The following is a 16,275-nucleotide window of genomic DNA, read 5'->3' on the forward strand; positions in this document are numbered from 1 at the left end:
TTGTCCATATATATTTAAGATGGGTATTATTCTCCATATTAACTGGTATAAATTGATTTTGACTCAATGTTTCTCTGGCCACTTTGATGCTCTTGGCATTTAGGCGCATTCTCTGCCCTTGTCATATCTGAAAGAATTGCTTCCTCAAGTGCTTTGGTACCTCAGAAAAAAAAAAAAAGGTGCCTTGTGTCTTGTGACATCCCTACCACTCCACATGTTGCCTCAAGAGCAGATAAAGGGACACTAATTCAGCCGGCTCAAATCAACGACCTTTCACGTGTGTGTGTGTGTGTGTGTGTGTGTGTGTGTGTGTGTGTGTGTGTGTGTGTGTGTGTGTGTGTGTGTGTGTGTGTGTGTGTGTGTGTGTGTGTGTGTGTGTGTGTGTGTGTGTGTGTGTGTGTGTGTGTGTGTGTGTGTGTGTGTGTGTGTGTGTGTGTGTGTGTGTGTGTGTGTGTGTGTGTGTGTGTGTGTGTGTGTGTGTGTGTGTGTAGGCCGCTGTAAGCGATGGGAGACTTGTGCAGTACCTGTGTTCTCTGTATGGGCCTCAGTGAAGGTCTTGGCATTAGCAGCATGGTGGCGCGGGCAGAGGGAGGGGGAGAGAGATGGAGGGAGAGATGGTGGGAGGGAGGGAGAGAGAGAGTTAGGGAGGAAGGAAGGAAGGAAGAGTAGAGGAATGAGAGAGGCTGGCACATAGGGGAGGGAGGGAGAGAGAGTGTGTGTGTGAGGGAGGGAGAGAGTGCATGGGAGGGAGAGAAAGAGTGTGTGAGGGGGAGAGATAGAGGGAGTGAGAGGAAAGGAGAGAGGTGTTAGGCAGGCTGGCAGAGAGAGAGGGAGGGAGAGAGAGACAAAGAGAGAGAAAGGGAGCGATAGTGAAGGGGAGAGGTGTTAGGCTGGCTGACAGAGAGAGGAGGGAGAGAGAGGTAGGTAGCAGGTACACTGGAAAAGAGAGACAGGAGGAGTCTCAGAGAAAGAAAGAAAGAAAGAAGGAAGGAAGGAGAGAACAAGTGGTGTTGGATAGACACAGAGAGAGAGAATTAGGTAGAGAAATAACGAGACCGAGTTGGGCATAGGCAGATAGAGAGTGAGAGAGAGATGTTGGGGAGATAGAGAAATAAGGAGGGAAAGAGGGAGAGATTGTGTTGTTGGGCAGAGCGAGAGAGGAGAGAGTGGTGATGGGGGGGGAGAGAGGTGTTGGGCATTGGGGGAGGGAGAGATAGAATGATAGAGAGAGGGAGGGAGAGAGAGTGATGTTGAGCATTGAAAGAGTGAGAGTGAAGAGAGAGGGAGAGAGAATGATAAAGTGAGAGGGAGGGAGGGAGAGTGAGAGGGAGAGAGAGTGGTGTTGAGCATTGAAAGAGAAAGAGTGAGAGTGAAGAGAGGGAGAGAGAGATGTGTTGGGCATAGATAGAGGGAGAGATGGAGTGATGAAGAGAAAGAGAGAGAGAGAGGAAGGGAGAGAGAGAAAGAGAGAGTGGTGTTGGGCTGGCAGGCAGTCATGCCTCCTGCTCTATTTATAGCGCGTCTCCCAGGGGAGGCGAGGCTGGCTGTCTAGTCAGCTCTGAGCGCGCTCAGAGAGAGGCAGCAAGTGCATACACAATGGAGCGCCAACCAAACCAAACCAAACCAACACGCTGTGTTCTGTGTCCTGTGGTCTTCATCTCCTCCACTATTCTGCCTCCTCTCTCCTCACACCTCCTCTCTCCACACACCTCCTCTCTCCACACACCTCCTCCCTCCACACACCTCCTCTCTCCACACACACCTCTTCTCTCTCTCCCCACCTTCTCTCTCTCCCCACCTCCTCTCTCTCCCCACACCTCCTCTCTCCACACACCTCCTTTCTACTCTCTACCTCCTCTCCCCACCTCCTCCCTCCACACACCTCCTCTCTCCACACACCTCCTCTCTACTCTCTACCTCCTCTCTCCCCACCTCCTCTCTCCACACACCTCCTCTCTCCTCTCACCTCCTCTCTCTCTCCCCACACCTCCTCTCTCCTCACACCTGTCTTCATACATGATGATGCAGAGCAGAAACTCCTCTTCTAGTGAGAGAGAGAGAGCGATAGTGTGTGTGAGAGAGAGTGTGTGTGTGTGTGTGAGAGAGAGAGTGTGTGTGTGTGTGTGTGTGTGTGTGTGTGTGTGTGTGTGTGTGTGTGTGTGTGTGTGTGTGAGAGAGAGTGTGTGTATGTGTGTGTGATAGATAGAGTGTGTGTGAGTGTGAGAGAGTGTGTGTATGTGTGTGTGATAGATAGAGTGTGTGTGTGTGTGTGTGTGTGTGTGTGTGTGTGTGTGTGTGATAGATAGAGTGTGTGTGTGTGTGAGAGAGAGAGACAGAGTGTGTGTGTGTGAGAGAGAGAGAGAGATGTGATGGGATTGTGAGAGAGTGAGAGAGAGAGAGATGTGATGGAAGTATGGTCGATGACGTTCACTGATATACGGTCTCTTTGGTATATTACTGCTCCTTGTGGTTCCACTACAGTGTGTGTGTGTGTGTGTGTGTGTGTGTGTGGAGGAGGGTGGTGGTGTGGGTTATGTGGACATATAGTGTTTCCTTTCTATGTGGTCTGCTGGTTTTTGATTTTGTCGTTTGGGTATTGGGTGTAGTATAGATAGAAACGGAAACGGTGTGTGTGTACAAACAGTGTTTGTATCCAAACCTTCTGCAGCTGGTGCAACCTAATGTATTCTAGAAAGACGCAGTTTTAACTGCGTGTGTGTGTGTGTGTGTGTGTGTGTGTGTGTGTGTGTCTTCGTGTGTTCATCCTGCTGGAGGTGTTAACCAATGTCCGTTTCTAGAAAGATGCAGCCTTCCTAGTTTTCCGGATGTCTGTTTATTCAGGCAGAATCACACATGTCTTTGTGCTAGCTAAAGTAAACTGTTAAGGTGATGACACAATGGGGCAACCTCTTGAGCAACAGCATAACCAGTTCCGTGTGTTTTGATTGGATCATCATGGAAACATGTCGACTGATTGCTGAAGTAGTTCAGGAAATAAAAAAGTTGGTCAAAATCAATGCAAAAAGTGCCATAACCACAAAACTTAGGGACGCTGTCCAACAACTTTGCTCAAAAGGTTGCCTTGTGTATCATCAGCTTTTAAAGTCCTACTCAGCGATTTATCATCCTGGACGGGCCTCCTGCACTACAGCCTTCGCTCGGCTTAGCCTAGCATCTGAAACCAAGTTCAGTTCAGGCATCAACTCAACAGGTTTCTACTCCTTTGGGCGTCAATGCTGTCACCGTTTATGTCATTAAAACACCAATAATTATTAGTTTAACACAGGAATTCCCAAACTGCGGTTTGCGTACCACCGGTGGGATGCAAGCTGCTTCCAGGGGGGATACGCGAGATGAAGAGGGCTATGGCGGAACGGTGTAAAACATTTACTTTTCACATTTTCTGGAATTAATTCATGAATAGACAAATAATTTTGAATCCGGTTATAATGATATGGAAACATGAAATGAAAGGAAATCTCTATAGTAGGCTACGTTGTCATCATAAAAAAAGCGGGCTTATTAAACATGATGCCTGGAATTCATCAATAGAATGTATTACACTTGAATGTGTCAGATGCTGGGGTTACGTGAGCCGGGTCAGGATTTAGAAGGTGGTCTGCGGGGGGGGGGGGGGAGTTTGGGAACCGCTGGTTTAGCAGACGCTTTTATCCAAAGCGACGTACACAAATGAGGGATAACATGCAAGCTACAGTGCAGAGAAGACGTTTATGTGTAAATGAAGTACTGCATCAATCAGTGCTAGAGGATGAGTGCGCAGACCAGACGTTCTAATTACTGCTTAAAGTGTGGTAGAAGAGCAAGGGAGGTAGAGGAGGCGCTATCATCGTTTACTGCATTAAAAGCCAGTGCAGGAAAACATGGGGCACTCTTGCATGCTGCCCTGAATGCTAAACAGGCCTATTAGACACTATGAAGCGCATGAAACTCCAGCAGTGGAGTATTCCACTGTGAAGGCGTGTGTGAGTGTGTGAGTGTGTGAGTGTGTGAGTGTGTGAGTGTGTGAGTGTGTGAGTGTGTGAGTGTGTGAGTGTGTGAGTGTGTGAGTGTGTGTTGGCAACCAGCTGGCGCAGAGCAACAGAGAAAGAGAGAGAACGTCACTCCCGACACCTTTAGAGACCTGTTAGTAAACCAGCAAGCCAACCAGGCTGTTGAGATGACCTCTGTGAATGATGCACTGACCCCACACCCTAACATGCTGAGTATCCAGAGACAGGCTCCAGGGTGTCACACACACTCTCACACACACAGTCTCTCACTCACACTCACACACACACACATACATAAGCAAACACACCACTCTGTTTCATCACCACTGCACACACAGCTGCAACTCTGTCATTCAAGTAAAAACAATCAGATGTTTGTGCTCCAGATGTTGTATACTCAGTGTGTGTGTGTGTGTGTGTGTGTGTGTGTGTGTGTGTGTGTGTGTTGGTGTTTGTTTGTCTGTATGCATGTTGCTCTGAGAGGTCATGTTTACATCTGTTTCCGTGAGTGTTGGTATGACATTGTGTATTTACGACTGTATTTATGTGTTTGTGTGTGTGTGTGTGTGTTACTCTTTGTGTGTGTGTTGGTACGAGACTGTGTATTTACTGCTCTATTTGTGTGTGTGTGTATTTCCAGATGGAGGGCTGTCTGCCAGGGAGTCTCTCCCGTCCCAGGGCACCACTCTGGAGGCACTGCTGAGGGGGGACGCCCTGGACAAGAGGAGCCGGGACCGAGAAGAGGAGAGCCTGCTGGAGATCCAGGTGGGGGCACCACACACCAGCCGGTTCAGGGCCTAATCTCGGCCGGCTCTGGCCCTGGTCTGGAGGCTGATTGGCTTATAGGTACACATAAGTGAAGATGCATTCCGGAGTAGTGCACAAGAACGATGCTAGTGTTCCGTAACCCCTGTGGTCATAAATCATGACTCGGTTCCAAGGGGAGAAGGAATATTCTAGAACTTTTTAGAAGAACACTTAGGCGTTTCTGTCAATCGGTCACCGCAGCTGTGAAGGGGTTTGTGCTCTTAGAAGAATTGATTTTGCCACAATGGTATAGGAGAGCTTTAGGTTTTTAAAGCATGCGTGTGGCTCCTCCATAAGGATATGCACTGTATTGACCATGTGCTTCAACCACAGAACAAAGCCACTGTGGTATGTGGTATGTGTGATGTGTGATATATGTGGTGATGTGTGTGTGTGTGTGTGTGTGTGTGTGTGTGTGTGTGTGTGTGTGTGTGTGTGTGTGTGTGTGTGGTGAGTGAAGAAATGGCACAGTCACAGAGTCTCCATTAGCCTTCAAGGCCAGCTGTGTTGTGGGGTTTCTCTCTTTGTTAGAGGCAACAAAGGCACAGTGGCATACGTGCACAGACATGGCTGTGTTCATAGTGGCTGGGGCCTCACAGCTCCATGGAAGTGTGAACAGTCATAAGGTAATTTACAACGACCAACTTCATTTACGTAAATGAACCTCTTGAATACCACTTGCAATCATATCAGCACTCTCTGAAGGACCACGTGAAAAAGTCCCCATGAGGATGGAAATGACAAAGTCGAAGTCCTCCGTATGGCTCTGAGCACCTGCTTTTCAACCGAAAGCACTGAGGTGCAGACTTCAACACGGCTGTGGACTCCGCATGAAAGATGGCCGGCGTGTGTACAAACAGCACAGTAGCGCTGGGATAGCAACCAAGGCTTTTTTTTTTTTGTACAGCATATTGTTTCATATTACATAACATTACATTTGGCTGATGCTTTTTAAGCAAAGCGACGTACAACATTTTAAGCAGAGACGGTTGAAAAGGGTATTTTAAGTACCTTTGTTTTAAGCTTTATAAAGCAATTCTGAAAACCATGGTAACCATTTTAAGCTTTTTAAAGCAATTCTAACAACAATTCTAGGGAAATTTAAAAGGATTGAGTGCAGTAAAAGTGGAAAAAAAGTCATCCCCTTAGAATTATAAGGTTCTATCTACGTTCTGAGTAAAACTTTGAAGCTTGATATCTCTGAACTTCTCAGAACTAGAGTTCCATAGAGTTATGCTGAAGTGGAACAAACCTCTTGAGATATAATGTCCAAAAATGCATACAACCTCAAGAAACACCTCGACTTCTTAAGGTGTCACAGAATGAGAATATGTCAGTAACTCAATTTTGACAAAAATGTCAGATAGAAGAACCATATCATTCTAAGGGGATGATATGTATTTTAAAGCAACTTTTTTTGTTGAGTTTCTCCTCTGTCATGGCAGGCGGACTAATAATTTGTGCAAGTGTGATTATAAAGGGTTACTCAGACTGCTTGCACAGTGACCGTGCGCTGGTGTAAATATGAACGGAGCAGACAGCCACGGAGTGTGTTACTAGGCCAGACAAACCAGACGTATTCACTAAGAGCTCCTACACCTTAGTACACAGACACTGTGTGTGTGCGTGTGCGTGTGCGTGTGCGTGTGCGTGTGGCTGTGTGTCTGAGAGTGTGTGTTTGTCTGTTTGTGTGTATGAGAGAGAGCGAGCTCCTGACTCGGGAGTCTGAGCCACATCACATGGCTGGGCCGCTTTTGGTCTAGAGCCACGACCAGAGCGCTGTGGAGAACCAGCTGATAAGTATGTCAGTTTTCTGGTTCCATGTTGTGTGAATCAGTGTGTGTGTGTGTGTGTGTGTGTGTGTCTTGAGCCAGAGAGCACTAATAAGTTTGCTGATAAGTGTGTGTGAGCCAGAGAGCAGAGGAGAAGCAGCTGATACGTTTGTCAGTTTGCTAGTCCCATGTTATGTGAATCAGTGTTTGAGCGCTGAACAGAAGCAGCTGATTTGATTTGTCGGGTTGCTGGTCCCATGTTGTGTATGAATGAGTGAGTAATTTTGTTCAGTGATGTGTGTGTGTGTGTGTGCGTGTGCGCGTTCCCATGTTGTGATGAATAAGTGAGTAGTTTTGTTCAGTGGTGTGTGTGTGTGTGTGTGTTCCCATGTTGCATATGAATGAGTGAGTAGTTTCGTTCAGTGGTGTGTGTGTGTGTGTGTGTGTGTGTGTGTGTGTTCCCATGTTGCGTATGAATGAGTGAGTAGTTGTGTTCAGTTGTGTGTGTGTGTGTGTGTGTGTGTTCCTATGTTGCGTATGAATGAGTGAGTAGTTTTGTTCAGTGGGTTCAGAGCTGCTTATGTAAGCTGTGTGTGGCATGAGGATTTGTGTAGGAGGGGCGTGACGTCAGGAGGACACACACACACACACACACACACACACACACACACACACCGACGCTCACTGATGGGCCAGTGACGTTCCTGTTGCTGTTGGTGTAGGTGGGATAACACTGCCACACACACACACACACACACACACACACACCGGGCACAACTCCCTCAGTGCTGGAGGCGCATCACTTTCCTCATGCCTCTCGATCAGGCTCATCTGATCCGACTGTATACTTAGCAGCCTTAACTAGATGAGATGGTCTAGATGGGAGATTATTAAAACAGCAGCTGGTCCTGCCCCTGGCCCTCTGTCTCTACGGGAGAGTAGCACACTTTGATGCAGAATCATGCGTTGTTTGCACGGAACCCAAACTATGGTCTTCGAGCATGACAAACGAAGCCTGTGGCGTGAGTCAGTGTGGAAACTGCCGAGACATTTGATCTTGATTCACACACTTGCGTTTGTTGGCACGACTCCAGGTTCTGTTTCCTGCTAAATAATGAGAAAGTTGAGCTGCTTCTCTAACTCATGGTCTTGTCGTTTGGTCACTTAACAAATGCCCCTCATGAATAAACCCCTGAGAGGCTGATTTCGGGGCATTTGTCGATCACCTCCGTCACAAAGGGGCAATCGTACACATTCTGATTTCTGTCCGTCATTATACTGTGTGTCCCATCTATTGCAGTTTGGTGTATTCTGTTTAGCTTGAGTATGAGCTTGGGATAGATGGTTACAAATGTCTGCCATTTAAAACGCTTTATACTAAAATGTGATTTAAACGCCTGTGGCTGCTTGAATCTTACACATTTTACTAATCAGCTCGAGCTAAAAAATGTATTTGGAAGAGAGGGGAATGTTTGATCCTCAAACTCTAAATTCTCTCCCTCTCTCTCCTCTCCTCCCCTCCCCTTCCCCCCCTCCCTCTCTCTCTCTCTCCCTCCGCTCTCATCAATTATAGAGGGTTCTAGAAGCCGACGCGCAGGAAGACGGTTACCATGACGACGACGACTTTGAAGTGGACACGCCGAAGCGGAAACACAGAGGCAAAGGCAGAGTGAGTGATTGACGGGCCGGCAGCCTGTTATTACAGCGTCCACTTTGGCAACGCCGTGCCTGAGGAGTGGGTTAGCCGCTTAACAGCGTCGCTGGGTCCTCTGCCCGTCACTCATACAGTTAACCTTAGGCTGGGGAGAGAGAAAGAGAGAGAGGGAGAGACAGAGTGAGAGAGAGAAAGACCAAAAGAGAGAGAGAGATAGAGCCAGGGGATGCTAAAGTGTTTGAAAGCACACCTGCCTTAGAAGGTGTATCATACAAACAGCACATCCTTAAACTGGTGTTGAAGATTCATCATCTCCTCTTGAGGTTGTCAGGCACAGGTGTTTGTGTGTATTTGTGTGTTTGTGTGACACGCACACACAAACACCCTCTCTCACTCACTCGCTGGCTGTGTTTCCTGTTGTGTAGTCTGCCTATGAGAAACCGACTGACTTTATCAGACTGATCCGACCCACTGGATCGTTTCAGTTAGTCAGACACAGACGTCTGTGGTGAGGCTGGGGAAACGACAACCTGAGAGCTGAAAGGAGCAGAGCCCCTTCAGCTGCATCTACTCTCTGCAGCGCTTTAAATACAGAGTGGCGAATACATAATCAGAGCCTCTGATGCCCCCCACCCCCTTCGCCCCTCACCCACCCACACACACACACACACACACACACACACACACACACACACACACACACACACACACACACCCATAGTTTGAAAGACAAAGCAGCAGTTAAACCTTAGCTACGGGTATCTACCGGTTTCTGGGCTTATTTGCATATTTCTTTTCCGTTTTACTCTTTGCAAGTAAAATAGGATTATTATCTTGGCTGTGTGTGGATGAAAATATTTAAATCATAAAAGATCTTTCTTTTCTCTCCGTCTGCTTAATGAAATGTCCACTAAGGGAGCAACAGGATAGAACACCGCAGACGCCCATCGCTGATGGGGTTATCCAAGTACTCCGATGCAAATTAAAGCTCTGACTACTTACTTCACCAAGTTGGGCTTTGCATTTTTTGCATTAAAATCGAGACACCTCTGTCCTCGCTCTTGAGTTGAGAAGACATTTTCTTTATCCCTGTGCATGGCAATCATTTGCACTGACCTGGCGGTTCTTATCACTCCTTGGGCGTTTTTCAACCAACCGAAAACTGGTTCTTGAAACGGCTCCGTGCAGTATTCTCTGAAACTCTAGTGAACCGCCCAGCATTTCCACCACTTTTGAACGGAAGCAAGGATGTGTCATTTTTCAGAGGGTGTTATTTGCGTTACAGAACATGTCCGATGACACGCCATCTCTGAAACTTTCCCTGGTTGTGACCCGATTTATTTTTGGCTGAAGTTCTCCCAACAGTTCTCCAAACATCTGGAGCTTGAACCAAAACAGTGTTGGTTCTCTGGTGGTGGGAAAAGGCCTATTAGTGAAGGGCGATGCGGAACCTTCCGCCTGGGTGCCTCGGCTTGCCTGGAAATGAGAAGTGTTGTGTTTTTAACCGTGGATAAAGCAAACAAACAATCAAGCGGCTCTAAGGGCCCGTCTCGTGGGATGCTTGTTTTGGATATTGTTTTGTTGCATGTCATGACGCATCAAAACAAGGCCAAAAAGCATTCAGACGTCCGACCACAGCGCCTGTACTATTTTGTTTTTAGCTCGCGCCTAGATGAAGCCATTTTAGGGCCTGCCGAATTGCACAATGTAGTGTAACTTTGAAGAAACCAGTTCAGTTGTAAGGAATTGAGCCTGAGGAAAAAGCCAAGTATTCAAGCCCAGAAGGTACTGTGTAGTGGATTGTGTATGATGAGGCCTATTATAGGTATACAATATAATATTGACCCAACGTTGTGTCCAGTTGTGGCCAGGTTTAGAGTTAATGATCCATTTAAAATTAAATGGATTCTAATTGATCGTCGGCTTTTTATTTTGTCGCTATCAAGATCATTCTGAAAGTGATCCCTAACAATATTGGGTTATGGACTTTCTCATTTGTTATTAAGTAAAGCAATACTTTTTTCCCCCTAACAAGAACACCAGCAACTTGCATTTATTTAGCGCTTTATCAAGGCGTTTTACAGTGAAGGGGGGACCTCACTACCCACCACCGATGGAAGAGTTTAGCAATCCTGGATCAGACCTAGACTAGGCCTGAATTTAGAGTCAGCACCCCTGCTCTGGACACTCTCCTGGAAGGTCCCTCATGTCGTGGGTTCAATCTTCAGGAAGATATCTGTTTCAGAGAGAGAGAGAGAGAGAGAGAGACAAAGAGAGAGATAGAGACAGAGAGAGAGAGAGAGACAGAGACAGAGAGAAGCACACAGAGAGGGTCATTGACCAAAACAATGAGCCTCTAAAGTGTTCTAGGCCCTTCCTCTCACCCTACCTGTTATTCCCTTACGATTGGTTTCTATGCGCTAAAGAGAGGCTTGCTCTGACTCTGCAAAAGAGCAGAAACAATCTGTTGTGACAATTATGGCCAGTCTGTTTTGACAGTACCGAGAGTATGTGGAACAGTGGTAATGTTGTCATCTGATGTCTGCCTGGTATCGATCCCTGAGCCTGCTGTTGCAAGGCTGTGCCACTTTGGTATAATGTGACTGGTATTTAGGATACACTTTTTAACCCGAGGTGGACATCCCAGGTTCAGAAAGTAAAAGTCCAGCCAAGTGTTTGATCCAACCATTCAGTAATCCAGCTAATCCTAATTAGCAACCAGGTAGAACAGATAATTAGTGATATCACCTGTGTTAAGTACACAGGTAGAAAGAATATATGGCAGGACTTTTACTTTCTGGAACCAGGAATGTCCGCCTCTGTATTATATTACTTATTAGAGTTAAAGGCCAGTAAACTAGTTGTAGTTTCATATGATGTTATGTACATGTCTACACACTTTTTGGGGGGGAACGTACAGTGGTCACAGTAGTGAAATCTTTTTGAAGTCCACCACTCTTGTTCGGCCCATTTGACTGGACCTGAGGCTGTACTGTAGCCCTGAGATTTTCCTCTTTTCCTCTTTTCCTCTCTCTCTCTCTCTCTCTCTCTCTCTCTCTCTCTCTCTCTCTCTCTCTCTCTCTCTCTCTCTCTCTCTGTCTCTCTCTCTCTCTCTCTCTCTGCCTACGCAGGGTCGAGGGTCTGGCCGCCGAAGGAACGATGCCCACTCGACAGACGACCAGGACAAACCATACGTCTGTGACAGTAAGTGCCCCGAGTGGCGCACAATATCAGCTCTGCCAGCGAGTTCCACCCCATCAAGATTCATTACAGACATTCGCAACTTTAATCAGCGCTGGCTAGACATGAATTGATGCTCAACTGAAAACATTGCCCCAGGGAGTAGTCTTCATCATATATGTGTGTGTGTGTGTGTGTGTGTGTGTGTGTGTGTGTGTGTGTAAGGGGGTTGTTGGTGCTGTAAGTTGATTGTGGGGAATGGATATTAAAACGTTAATACTCAAATGACGTCCTTATAGGTCTGCTGAGTCAGAGCCGTAGTGAAGGTAAAACTTCGTGGCTCATGTGTTTACTTTAACGGTAAGCCTTCATCCAGCTCCACTGTATGTTCATGTAGAACTACCCCCTCAAACCGATTGGAGATCTCAAGGGGAGAAGAAAACCGTTTGCAAACATACGCCTGTGCGAACGTTCGCCTATGTTTGTGAATTTGAACTCACCTTAGTAATGACAATCACCCTCCTGAAAATCTTCATAGTTCAGACTCTCCCCAGCCCCTCAGGGTCTCTTTCAGTAAGGGGATCAGCCAGCAGTGACGGTGGTTTCAGGTGCTCTCCTGCATGCAATTTACATGTGGAAATCCACCCAAGTAGATAGGGTTGCCCCACCCCCACCACCACCACCACATACACCCACACCCACAATGCAATGATCAGAGTGAAGCGAATACTCATGCTTTTTTCTTTCTTTTCTTTCCTGTCCTTTCTTTTGTTTTTTTTTTGTTTTGTTTTTTTCTTTGTTTTTTTTTTCTCTGTTCCAGACAGACACAAACAAAAGCGTAACTCAAAATCTTCGGCCTCAGGTATACCGAGCTTTTTTTTGTCTGCTTTTGGAAATTTGGTCTTTTTAGATGGAAACGAGGGCTAGAGGCGGTTGAGGATTGACACCGTTCGACCTCTCTGCCACTGTGCACCCTTGCTCTACAGTAGATGCATTCTGACCTGCCATTGCGCTGAGCCCTTGCTTAAAAAGGCCCAGCACTCTTTGAACGCATCAAGACCAATCGCCCTCACGTGCACAGCAGATTCCATTTATAACAAGGCTTCAGGGAGAGTAGTCTCACTTTTTTTATATGCTGATGATTTGTATCTATTGTTTTGCTTTTTGAGTGCTGTCTTGGTTGTCATGGTTGCGTCTTCTCATTTGTTGTTGTGTTGTTTGCAGTTTGTGGGAAGCGCTACAGGAACCGCACAGGGTTGAGCTACCACTACACTCACGCCCATCTGGAGGACGAGGGGGCGGGGCAAAAAGGGTCGGAAGCTTCGCAGTCTCCGCCCGCGCACCGCCCGCACAGCCGAAAACGTAAGGCCCGGCGCCTCGCAATTCTTCTTCTCCTTGTGATTGGCTGCAGACCTCACAATGATCCAATTAGCTTTCTGTTACAGGCAGACCAGTCACCAGCATGTCCAAGACTCAGGTCTTAGTCGTTTACTGTCTGATATTTGTTAGAGAAATGTTATGAGCTTTTGAAATGCATTTATCAGAGGGCCCTTTGGGGCGGGGGGCAGGTTGTTAAAACGTCATGCAGTCGGTATATTTTATGAAGTGAACATTTGGAGCCAGTCCTCAACTTTCTTCAGTCATTCATCATCTTCTTGGATGTTTGTGTATTCCAGATGGTTAAACCATATGAAAAAAGTATCGATTCAGTCTCTGAGATGGCCCTGCCAAGCGTTTTTAACGCAGATGAAAGTGGTTCTGCTGTGATAAATCACATGTCCCAACGGGCTACTGCGTGAGCTGGAGCTAATTGCTGTGATGACTTTAAGGCCTGGTCCTCTGGCTAGACATGCACATGTATGGCCAGAGATAGCATTGTTAAAGTTTAAGCATTCTATCATGTTGGTCGTTCACTATGCAGACACATGAATGGCATTCATTGAGGTTGGGTCAGCAGCATGCAGTGTTGAGCTGGAAATATGATTTCTGAATGTTCTAAAGACTGTGACCAATAACAGGCCACATTGGCCGTTGCTTATTCCAACAATGTTGGGGTTTGTTGGGCATTGTCTGGGCAGTGTTGAAGGACCTTAAGTCTCTAAGTGCACCACACACACACACACACACACACACACACACACACACACACACACACACACACCTCACCTGTCTGACTTCCGGTCTCACACAGATCCAAAAGGTCCGGACGGGAACCTTGTTCCCAACAGTAACTACTGCAGTGTGTGCCAGGGCAAATCAGGCTCCAACAGAAAGATCAACAAGGCCGCAGGCTTGACTCCCTGCTCAAAGTGTGGACGATCAGGTGAGCCTATTTCAAGCCCTACCCATCCCCCATCTCCCTCTCTTTCTTTCTTTCTCCTTCTGTCTTCCTTTCTCCCCCTCTCCCTCTGTCTCTCTCTCTCTCTCTCCCCCTCTCTCTCTTTCTCTCTCTCCCCCTCTCCCTCTTTCTCTGTCTCTCTCTCTTTCTCCCCCCCGCTCTCTCTCTCTCTCTCTCTCTTTCTTTCTTTCTTTCTTTCTTTCTTTCTTTCTCGCTCTCTCTCTTTCTCTCTCTTACACTGAATGTACAGACAGAGCTATCCTAGTCCGGTCCAGTCACAGGATCAGCGGCCATCGTGTATTGGCTTTTCCTCATTGTGATTCGCGTCTGTCCAGAGTGATATTCAGCTTGTGACAAAGCTCAGTGCCGTTGATTGCCCTGTCGATTGCTTCTGTCTGATCACTGAGTGTATCAGCGAGAGAACATGATAACATGCTGATAAGGGACGCGTGGCTCAGTGTTACTTCACAACCTTAAGGGATCTGTGAGTAATTGATACACTCATCAGCTGCCGCCCTGATCATTCTTCCTCCCAAATCACTAGAAAGGAAAGTGAAGAGTACATTTGGCTGTTTGCTCATCTGTTTACTTAGCTTTGTGATGGCTTTGCGATCTGTTAAGTCTGACTATTTGTTAGCGTTCCTATTTGTCTACTGGCTCTATCTCTTAGCTTGGCTATGTGTTAGCGCAGTAGACAGATAGTAAAGCTATCTTTTAGTCGGACCACATGTTGGCTCTCTCCCACCTATCTGTTTTAGCCTTTGAGCTGTTAATCATCTTTGGAAAAAACTCGCTGGTTCACACACACCTAATGTAGCAATGGACCTAGTTCTTCCTGAAAGCAACGCTGACTTGTAGCATACGCTGACTCGCAGCGTCTGTGTGTGTGTGTCTGTGTGTGTGTGCGTCTGTCTGAGCAGGCAACGGGGTGCAGAAGGAGGAGCCGCGGCCCTTTGCCGGCGCGGAGGAGCTCTTTGGCACCACGTCCGAGAGCGACACGTCCACCTTCCACGGCTTCGAGGAAGACGACCTCGACGACGAGCCCACGTCCAACGGCAACAAGAAGGCCGCACAGTGCAGATAGAGTGCACACACACACACACAAACACACACACACGCACACATACACCCGCCCACACACTCACACTTACACACTCACACACAGCAAACACAACAGGACCTTCTCTTACCAGAGACACTTTTAACAACCTCCAGTTAAACAAAAAAGAAAAATGAAAAAAAAATGAAAAAAAAAAAAACGCTGCTTTTTAATTGTTTTCCTGGCCGTTTTTGCAGAAAGCACAAATAATGATTTCAGCGAAGAAATGCAAGTGTTCTTTTATGATTACTGGAAACTTTAAGCCTTTTTGAATAAGTTATAAACTTGCTTTTTTTATTATTGTTATTTAAATAAGGAGAGCGTGAAGCTGACAGACTGGGTGTCCTGATGAAAGAGGCGCTTTTCGTGTGAAACAATGGAACCGTTTGTCTTTCGGGATGCTTTTTTCCCCCCCGTAGGACAAATTTCAACTTGTTTTTGCAAACAAGAACACTGGAACATGTGGATTTAATTTTATAGCGTTTCTGGGATAATTTGCCAGCTAAATTAAATTTTAAAAAGAAATTATAAATAATAAACAGTGAGAGACAGAAGTCAGAAGGAGCTTCTGCTGTACGTTGACTTTTTTCCGTGAGGAAATGCTTATGGAAAGAAGAGGAAGACATGAGTCGACTGTTTTTGGATTACTGGGCTTTAACTACGAGTGGGTGAGACGGTCAAGAAGTTGACATCATCCAGTCCAACGGGTTTTGCATTGACATTTGGGGGAGGGTCACTACTGTGATGACCTACAGCCAGCGCTGTGAAGGTAAGCACTTCTGTCACGTCTCATTGTAGCCTGGGGTCGTCACGTTCTGAAGTCTTCACCATGTACTATATCTCTAGAGGTGGCTTAGACGTGGATATGTGCTTAAACGTACAGCAAATAAATATACATAATAATAATGCGCAGTGGCTTCAAGTGGTCATTGTGGTTGCCCACATAATTGTGTGTGTGTGTGTGTGTGTGTGTTTGAAGATCCAACTTTCCCGAGAGTGCCACCTCTCCTGGCGCTACAAACAAACGGACATGCTTAATCTAGAATTTTCCACAACACTCCTCTCTATCCTGAGGATCCCTCCTTCCTCCCTTGATATAACCTTTCTTGAACTGGCCCTCTATTCTATGCGAAGTCGCTTTGGATAAAAGTGTCAACTAAATGACTAAGAGTGTGTGAGTGTGTGTGTGTGTGTGTGTGTGTGTGTTGTTTGGGTTCTTGGCAACATTCAGAAAGTCCCTATGCATGGCGGATGTGCTGAAGTCGGCATCACTGTCACACAGCAGTCAGATGACTACAGTGTGTGTGTGTGTGTGTGTGTGTGTGTGTGTGTGTGTGTGTGTGCTTCCAAAGCATGTGCATCCAATTTAAAGCTGAGATGGGGCTGGAAACTTGTTCTCACATACACACACACAC

General features: G+C 46.6%; 1 protein-coding gene across 5 annotated transcripts in view; it reads left to right on the top strand.

Annotated features, from left to right (window-relative positions):
• LOC134068095 (zinc finger protein DPF3-like) overlaps positions 1-16,275 on the top strand; it is a 53,551-nt gene that overhangs the window by 25,849 nt on the left and 11,427 nt on the right. For 2 of the 5 annotated variants that reach the window (XM_062523610.1, XM_062523612.1), the window contains exons 4-10: positions 4,651-4,775; positions 8,163-8,258; positions 11,375-11,447; positions 12,244-12,285; positions 12,648-12,785; positions 13,615-13,746; positions 14,682-15,629. In XM_062523610.1, coding sequence (XP_062379594.1) covers positions 4,651-4,775; positions 8,163-8,258; positions 11,375-11,447; positions 12,244-12,285; positions 12,648-12,785; positions 13,615-13,746; positions 14,682-14,845 — 770 coding nt within the window. In that variant the 3' untranslated portion in view covers positions 14,846-15,629. Of the gene's footprint in view, positions 1-4,650; positions 4,776-8,162; positions 8,259-11,374; positions 11,448-12,243; positions 12,286-12,647; positions 12,786-13,614; positions 13,747-14,636; positions 15,630-16,275 lie in introns of those variants that run through there. The other 3 variants (XM_062523614.1, XM_062523613.1, XM_062523609.1) reach the window with 3 other exon arrangements.

This window comes from Sardina pilchardus, chromosome 20 (assembly GCF_963854185.1).
Source record: "Sardina pilchardus chromosome 20, fSarPil1.1, whole genome shotgun sequence".
Classification (NCBI taxonomy): domain Eukaryota; kingdom Metazoa; phylum Chordata; class Actinopteri; order Clupeiformes; family Clupeidae; genus Sardina; species Sardina pilchardus.